Source organism: Bufo gargarizans, chromosome 8, assembly GCF_014858855.1.
Source record: "Bufo gargarizans isolate SCDJY-AF-19 chromosome 8, ASM1485885v1, whole genome shotgun sequence".
Classification (NCBI taxonomy): Eukaryota; Metazoa; Chordata; class Amphibia; order Anura; family Bufonidae; genus Bufo; species Bufo gargarizans.
The window spans coordinates 25,350,804-25,359,943 of record NC_058087.1 but is presented as its reverse complement, the minus strand read 5'-3'; the positions used below and the strand labels follow the sequence as shown (position 1 = coordinate 25,359,943).

Here is a 9,140-nt window from a genome sequence, read left to right as displayed (position 1 = left end):
AAACCGCACAGCATTGTGGGAGAAGCAACTATAAATAGAGAAGGTTAAATGACCCTAATAGCCACACCTGGGGAAAGAAGATGAGGTAGGCACCAGAAACACAGACGTCATTCAATCCAAACTGAAAACATGTCAGAATAGACCACGTGTTGCCAGTCTCACAGATCTCCGGCCACCTGTCGTAGGAACGTATGTGACAGTCCTATATTGTGCAGCAGAGTGTGTGCTTTGTGGTGCAGTAAATGGGAGTTAAAGAGGTTTTCCATCTTTGGAGGCTTGTCAGGCAGACCTCCACCCGTGGCCGGACCTGCAGGAGGGAATCATACTTACCCGCTCGCTGCTGCTGCTGCTGGCTTCTGGCTCCTTCACTCCCCTGCTGCCCCAGCATGGCTAGGGCTGCCCAAGTGTCAACATCTGGTTTAACAGGAAGGCCAGTCACTTGTGTGCTATGATTAGCATGAAAACTGGAATTTTTCAAGATTTATTTTCTATGTATAAATATATATTTTTTTTTCTCGTGTTACATTTCCATAAATCAAAGGCATTTTCTAATTGTGTCTGCTCAGCTTTCATCTTTGGGTCCTGTGATATTATACGTTATATAAAACTTTTCTAGCTTATTGGATTCTAGATTAAAATAACTTTACAGTACCTAGCAATCTTCATAAATATGAGCAGAAACAATATTTCTGTCAGATTTTGCTGCTGTACAGTTTGGTGGACTGGCAGTGCCCGTCTAGGTTTTCTCCCTACAGCCAAGTCATGGCAGCTGCAGCTCAGTCACCTTCCCTACAGGCAAACCTTCCAGCAAAATACATATGAAGCTTCCCAAACTCTTGAAGTTTCTTAGTTTTATCTGTTTTGGGGAAAGTTGTGTCATAACCAATGTATCAGACTATGCAGTTGTCAAACTAGTTCTTCAGTGATGCGGATTTGCAGATGTTCCCTGCAGGAGTTTGTGAAAGCTGATTGACAAAGTTTTAGAGAAAGTTTAATATGCTCTGGACTAGGGATGAGCGAACTCGAACTGTATAGTTCGGGTTCGTACCGAATTTTGGGGTGTCCGTGACACGGACCCGAACCCGGACATTTTCGTAAAAGTCCGGGTTCGGGTTCGGTGTTCGTCGCTTTCTTGGCGCTTTTGTGACGCTTTCTTGCGCTTTTTGAAAGGCTGCAAAGCAGCCAATCAACAAGCGTCATACTACTTGCCCCAAGAGGCCGTCACAGCCATGCCTACTATTGGCATGGCTGTGATTGGCCAGAGCACCATGTGACCCAGCCTCTATTTAAGCTGGAGTCACATAGCGCCGCCCATCACTCTGCTCTGATTAGCGTAGGGAGAGGTTGCGGATGCGACAGTAGGGCGAGATTAGGCAGATTAACTCCTCCAAAGGACTTCACTTGATTAATCGATCGATCTGCAGCTGTGGATCATTGAGCTGCTGAAATTCAAATGCTCACTCACTGTTTTTAGGCTGCCCAGACCGTTTGTCAGTCACTTTTTTCTGGGGTGATCGGCGGCCATTTTGTGTCTTGTGCGGTGCTGCGACCAAGTGCATCCAAGCTGCGACCAAGTGCATTTAACCCTCAATGGTGTGGTTGTTTTTTGGCTAAAGCCTACATCAGGGTGAAGCTGTCACACCAAGTGCATTTAACCAGCAATAGTCTGTTCATTTTTTGGCCATATACTAAATCAGGGGCAAGCTGCGCCCGTCACCAAGTGCATTTAACCAGCAATAGTCTGTTCATTTTTTGGCCATATACTACATCAGGGGCAAGCTGCGCCCGTCACCAAGTGCATTTAACCCTCAGTAGTGTGGTTCGTCAAGCTGTCACACCAAGTGCATTTAACCAGCAATAGTGTGGTTATTTTTTGGCCATATACTACATCAGGGGCAAGCTGCGCCCGTCACCAAGTGCATTTAACCAGCAATAGTGTGGTTATTTTTTGGCCATATCCCAGTCTAATTCTGTCACTAAATCCATACCTGTCACCCAGCGCCTAAATACTAGGCCTCAAATTTATATCCCGCTAAATCTCTCGTTACCGCTGTCCTGTTGTGGCTGGGAAAGTTATTTAGTGTCCGTCAAAGCACATTTTTTGTTCTGGGTTGAAATACAATTCCCAATTTAGCAATTTCATAATTTAGTGGTTTCTGCTATATCAGAGCTATTTGAAATCTATCCCTAAAAGGGTATATAATATTCAAGGTGCACATAGGGTCATTCAGAATAACTTCACACACACCGCTACTGTGTATTTCCAAGTCTAATTCTGTCAGTAAATCCATACCGGTCACCCAGCGCCTAAATACTAGGCCTCAAATTTATATCCCGCTGAATTTGAATACAATACATTGGGCCAAATAATATTTTTGTTGTTGTGGTGAACCATAACAATGAGGAAAACATCTAGTAAGGGACGCGGACGTGGACATGGTCGTGGTGGTGTTAGTGGACCCTCTGGTGCTGGGAGAGGACGTGGCCGTTCTGCCACATCCACACGTCCTAGTGTACCAACTACCTCAGGTCCCAGTAGCCGCCAGAATTTACAGCGATATATGGTGGGGCCCAATGCCGTTCTAAGGATGGTAAGGCCTGAGCAGGTACAGGCATTAGTCAATTGGGTGGCCGACAGTGGATCCAGCACGTTCACATTATCTCCCACCCAGTCTTCTGCAGAAAGCGCACAGATGGCGCCTGAAAACCAACCCCATCAGTCTGTCACATCACCCCCATGCATACCAGGGAAACTGTCTCAGCCTCAAGTTATGCAGCAGTCTCTTATGCTGTTTGAAGACTCCGCTGGCAGGGTTTCCCAAGGGCATCCACCTAGCCCTTCCCCAGCGGTGGAAAGACATAGAATGCACTGACGCACAACCACTTATGTTTCCTGATGATGAGGACATGGGAATACCACCTCAGCATGTCTCTGATGATGACGAAACACAAGGTGCCAACTGCTGCGTCTTTCTGCAGTGTGCAGACTGAACAGGAGGTCAGGGATCAAGACTGGGTGGAAGACGATGCAGGGGACGATGAGGTCCTAGACCCCACATGGAATGAAGGTCGTGCCACTGACTTTCACAGTTCGGAGGAAGAGGCAGTGGTGAGACCGAGCCAACAGCGTAGCAAAAGAGGGAGCAGTGGGCAAAAGCAGAACACCCGCCGCCAAGAGACTCCGCCTGCTACTGCCCGCCGCCATCTGGGACCGAGCACCCCAAAGGCAGCTTCAAGGAGTTCCCTGGCATGGCACTTCTTCAAACAATGTGCTGATGACAAGACCCGAGTGGTTTGCATGCTGTGCCATCAGAGCCTGAAGCGAGGCATTAACGTTCTGAACCTGAGCACAACCTGCATGACCAGGCACCTGCATGCAAAGCATGAACTGCAGTGGAGTAAACACCTTAAAACCAAGGAAGTCACTCAGGCTCCCCCTGCTACCTCTTCTGCTGCCGCCGCCTCAGCCTCTTCTGCTGCTGCCGCCTCGGCCTCTTCTGCTGCTGCCGCCTCGGCCTCTTCCTCCGCCTCTGGAGGAACGTTGGCACCTGCCGCCCAGCAAACAGGGGATGTACCACCAACACCACCACCACCTCCGTCACCAAGCGTCTCAACCATGTCACAAGGCAGCGTTCAGCTCTCCATCTCACAAACATTTGATAGAAAGCGTAAATTCCCACCTAGCCACCCTCGATCCCTGGTCCTGAATGCCAGCATTTCTAAACTACTGGCCTATGAAATGCTGTCATTTAGGCTGGTGGACACAGACAGCTTCAAACAGCTCATGTCGCTTGCTGTCCCACAGTATGTTGTTCCCAGCCGCCACTACTTCTCCAAGAGAGCCGTGCCTTCCCTGCACAACCAAGTATCCGATAAAATCAAGTGTGCACTGCGCAACGCCATCTGTGGCAAGGTCCACCTAACCACAGATACGTGGACCAGTAAGCACGGCAAGGGACGCTATATCTCCCTAACTGCACACTGGGTAAATGTAGTGGCAGCTGGGCCCCAGGCGGAGAGCTGTTTGGCGCACGTCCTTCCGCCGCCAAGGATCGCAGGGCAACATTCTTTGCCTCCTGTTGCCACCTCCTCCTTCTCGGCTTCCTCCTCCTCTTCTTCCACCTGCTCATCCAGTCAGCCACACACCTTGACCACCAACTTCAGCACAGCCCGGGGTAAACATCAGCAGGCCATTCTGAAACGCATATGTTTGGGGGACAGGCCCCACACCGCACAGGAGTTGTGGCGGGGTATTGAACAACAGACCGACGAGTGGTTGCTGCCGGTGAGCCTCAAGCCCGGCCTGGTGGTGTGTGATAATGGGCGAAATCTCGTTGCAGCTCTGGGACTAGCCGGTTTGACTCACATCCCTTGCTTGGCGCATGTGCTGAATTTGGTGGTGCAGAAGTTCATTCACAACTACCCCGACATGTCAGAGCTGCTGCATAAAGTGCGGGCCGTCTGTTCGCGCTTCCGGCGTTCACATCCTGCTGCTGCTCGCCTGTCTGCGCTACAGCGTAACTTCGGCCTTCCCGCTCACCGCCTCATATGCGACGTGCCCACCAGGTGGAACTCCACCTTGCACATGCTGGACAGACTGTGCGAGCAGCAGCAGGCCATAGTGGAGTTTCAGCTGCAGCACGCACGGGTCAGTCGCACTACAGAACAGCACCACTTCACCACCAATGACTGGGCCTCCATGCGAGACCTGTGTGCTCTGTTGCGCTGTTTCGAGTACTCCACCAACATGGCCAGTGGCGATGACGCCATTATCAGCGTTACAATACCACTTCTATGTCTCCTTGAGAAAACACTTAGGCCCCTTTCACACGAGCGAGTTTTCCGCGCGGATGCGTTGCGGGAGGTGAACGCACAGCACCCGCACTGAATCCTGACCCATTCATTTCTATGGGGCTGTGCACATGAGCGATGTTTTTCACGCATCACTTGTGCGTTGCGTGAAAATCGCAGCATGCTCCTCTTTGTGCGTTTTCCACGCAAAGCAGGCCCCATAGAAATGAATGGGGCTGCGTGAAAATCGTAGTGCATCCGGATGTCATGCGTTGCGTTGCGTTTTAAACGCAAGTAACTTAGCAACCCAGAATGGATTTCAGACAGGAAGTTGAGTTGCTCAGTGTGTGACTGAAGGCAGCACATGAGGCAGGAGTTTTGTAGTTTGCTCAGCACACACTTCCATCCCTTGCGGAGCTTTGGATTTTCTTTGCTAACATGCCAAAGACACCACGGCCAATGGATGTTGGTAGGCTGATAGTACTTGTGCAAGATAGGCCATGCATCTGGGATACGCGCAGTGATGACTACCACGATCGGTATAAAAAAGATCAGGCCTGGGTGGAAATTAGCAAGGAGCTGTTTGAATCCATCTGGGAAAAAACCCATGGCAAAAGCCGGCAGAATTTGGGTAAGTAGGCAATGTATACCTGTGTGATCCTTGCTGTCCTCCCTAGCATAACACGTGTCGTCTTTTAATCTTCACTAGCATAGCACATGTCGTCTTTAATCCTCCCTAGCATAGCACATGTCGTCTTTAATCTTCACTAGCATAGCACATGTCGTCTTTAATCCTCCCTAGCATAGCACATGTCGTCTTTAATCCTCCCTAGCATAGCACATGTCGTCTTTAATCCTCCCTAGCATAGCACATGTCGTCTTTAATCCTCCCTAGCATAGCACATGTAGTTTTTAATCCTCCCTAGCATAGCACATGTAATCTTTAATCCTCCCTAGCAGGGACGTGCACAGATATTTGGAAGGGCAGGGGCTTTTAAAGTTCTTAAATACAAAAAAAAACCTTTTTGGGTTTAACCGTACATATTATGGAAAAATGATGTCATTACCAGACTCTACAGAGTCAAATATGCAAAGAGACCAAGCACTACAACCCCCAGTATGCAAAGGGACAAAGCACTACAACTATTGTTCCTTGGCATACTTGTTTTGTTTTAAGGACTTGAAATTATATACAATATATTAACCAGGGCAGCCACTGAGAGCAGACAGGCAATAAAGGAACTTAGGCAGCAGACGGAGTCATACAGGCCGGCGCTTGCTCCCCTGCATTAATCCCGCTTGGGGGGGGAGGGGGGGGGGGGTGACGTGTCGTTGCAGACATGCATCATGCATGTCTGTCACCCAGGCAGCCCCTGTGCTAGCCTTTAAAAGACCCTGTCACCCTGATCCTGCACTAGTGAGCGTGCGGACTGGTGAATAAATTGTGCTAAAGGCCCCATGCACACGGCCGTGTTTCACAGCCGTGTGCGGGCCGTGGAACCGCGGCCTGGATCCCTCCTGGGAGCAGGAGCGCACGGCGTCACTGGTTGCTATGACGCCGTGCGCTCCTGCTCTCAGGAGGGATCCAGGCCGCGGTTCCACGGCCCGCACACGGCCGTGAACAACGGCCGTGTGCATGGGGCCTTACCTGAAGGAATGGATGTAGGCATTAAAAGAGGCAGGGGCTCAAGCCCCCTTATCGAGCAGTATGTGTGCACGTCCCTGCTCCTTTTAGCATAGCACATGTATGTCATATGTTATAATTTGTCGGACTGTTTCTTTTGGTTAATAAAATTATATTTATTTGATTTATTTTAAAGTGGACGATGTCAAGAATCGTTGGCGGAGTTGCAGGGACCAATTCCGCAAGGAAATGCTGCTACATGCGAGGAGCGGGTCCGGGGCCAGCAAGAAAAGGCCATACATGTTCAAAAACCAGCTGATGTTTCTTCGTGAAGTCATGGAGCTGCGTCCGTAAGTTTATTTGACTCAATGACCATTAGATATTTATATCCATATACACTGTTTGTAGACTATGTAATTAAAGGGGTATTCCCATCTTAACACAATGAGGGCATATCACTAGGATATGCCACCATTGTCTGATAGCAGCTATATCAAGAACACGCCCATCTACCTGGGACTTCTGAGCAGAGTAGGTTTGTAGCTGGTTCCTCCACTGCCCTGAATATTGTAGGCTTTAATAAAACTAACTACAAAGTTAGGCAGTCTATTTATTGTTAATATAGTTTTAATGGATCCATCTGTGAAAGCCACCTTAAAAGGCCTGGTAGATTGGGCCGACACGTATGTGTGCTAAGAGCTTAAATTACTCATTTTTAGTCGTTATTGGATCACTTTTATCTAGAATGACCCCCATTTCTTTCATCAATAGTTTGTATATCTATAACGGTGTGCAGCCATATATTTTTTAATTATGTTTGTTTCATGGTTATGCACCTGTGATTAGGAAGGTTCTACTCTAAATTTACGTGCTATATCACTAACTAACATAGCGGGGATGGCTGTGGCTGGAGGAGGGCAGATTTGCCAGGGTACCTCCACCACCCAGCGCAAATTCCCCACTCTCCCATATAAATGAATGTACGTCAGCTGCACATGCGCAGTGCACTCTCCTTCAGTTTTGGCTATCCCTTCTCGCTATAGGTGCTGGTTCCATTGGTGTGACCCACACCTTTAAGACAATGGGGACATATCTGAGCAATTTGCCTCTGTTTTCTGAGATTAAAAAAACACTTTAATGTTATATATGTATTTCCAAAAATCAGGTAAAATAGACATATTTGTAAACCAAAACCAACTTGAAAATTGTCTCCTTTTCCATGATGACATTGGCTTTAACAACATGACAAGTGGTTTTTCAATGGTGTTTAGGGGCAGCGATGACACTTCTAATCTCCAAAATTTAATATGTTCTGTAGGTCAGGTAGTACTATGTTCTATAAACTAAATGGATGATTATTTTAATATGTGCCGTGAATAGTAATACAAGAAAAAACACTTCATCTTCTAAATTTTTAATTATTTTATTCTTTTTAAAGGACAGAGGACAACCTACCAGAAGAAGAGGCGGAGTCTGCACCGCAGATGTCCAGTGCTTGTGAGGAAGAGACTCCCTCTGGTCCATCACAGGTGGACACAGCACCAGGACAAAGCACTGCACCATCCAGACCACCACCTGTTTCTGGAGCAGATTCCCCCCCCATGCCTTTGTCTCTTCCAAGCAGGCCCAGACGACGGGCAACCACTCCTGCCGATACTAATGTTAATCTGCAGGTGCTGGATTATTTATCCAGAGCCCGGCATGAGGATGAGTTCGACCATTATGTGCGTAGTATGGGCTCATATTTGCGCAGGCTGCCTCCAGAACGAGTTTTGCGCACCAAAGCTGCTCTAAATATAGTTTTGGATGCAGCCACTCCCCCCAATGACCCACATATCGTTTTTGAGGGCCTTGAAAATTGGCGGCTCCATGGGAACTTGTATGGCCCCCAACCGATGCCAGTTTCCCAGCACTCCCAGCCTTCGCTGCCGGCTCCGCCTCCAATGCAACCGCCAAGGGGACATTATGGGCCACCTCCTCGCCCATATGGGCAACATTATCAGGTAGATTCTGCATATGGGCAGTCTGCACCCATCACTTCGCAGCCTGGATCATCGCAGTACTCTGGCCCCCCTTCCCAACCACCCTACCCTATGCCACAGTATCAGGCCCCACCATCACCATCTACACATTATACCAATTTATAAAAGTTATGTTATTTTTAATTTCTGTATGAAAAGAATTTTATTTTGAGAAAAGTCAAGATGACTCTGAAGTTTATGTTCAAATAAACAGAGTTTTATTTCACCAATTTATATTGTTACTTATCTTTATTAAAGACATAGCATATTTATATATCAGCAACACATACACAACATTATTAATAGTGTACTCTATAGTGTTGTATTGTTTTTTAAGGAAGTCTAATACTATAGTACTGACAATATATGGTATTGGAAGATATATACTGCATAGTAATATACTATACAGTTATCTTAGCCAAAAACAGTTAAACGATATATATATATATATATATATATATATACACATTGTTTGCTCAATAACAGTACCCAGACTATTTTAAATGTATATTTCTTTTTTTTTTATTTTGGGAATGACTTTTTTCAACAGATTTTTATTTAGATTATACATATATACATAACATGGTCTCCAGAATTTATTGTCCTTTTATTTAGACACACAATAGAAAACACAATACAGATGGAGTTATGTGCCATGAAACATGTTTCCGCGATTTTGGTGGGACCTCTAAATGCAGCGAAAT

General features: G+C 47.1%; 1 protein-coding gene across 1 annotated transcript; it reads left to right on the top strand.

The window, feature by feature from the left end:
- The first annotated feature begins 4,989 nt into the window (after positions 1-4,989).
- LOC122945771 (formin-like protein 20) lies at positions 4,990-8,618 on the top strand. The gene is made up of 3 exons (XM_044304949.1): positions 4,990-5,422; positions 6,612-6,765; positions 7,854-8,618. The coding sequence occupies exons 1-3, from the start codon at positions 5,230-5,232 to the stop codon at positions 8,560-8,562; spliced, it is 1,056 nt and encodes a 351-aa protein (XP_044160884.1). The 5' UTR covers positions 4,990-5,229; the 3' UTR covers positions 8,563-8,618.
- The last annotated feature ends 522 nt before the right edge of the window (positions 8,619-9,140 follow it).

Coding starts and splice junctions, on each gene's coding strand:
- LOC122945771 (XM_044304949.1), top strand. CDS start 5,230: ATGCCAAAGACACCACGGCCAATGGATGTTGGTAGGCTGATAGTACTT. Junction 5,423..6,611: donor CAAAAGCCGGCAGAATTTGG/GTAAGTAGGCAA, acceptor TTTATTTTAAAG/TGGACGATGTCAAGAATCGT. Junction 6,766..7,853: donor GAAGTCATGGAGCTGCGTCC/GTAAGTTTATTT, acceptor TTCTTTTTAAAG/GACAGAGGACAACCTACCAG.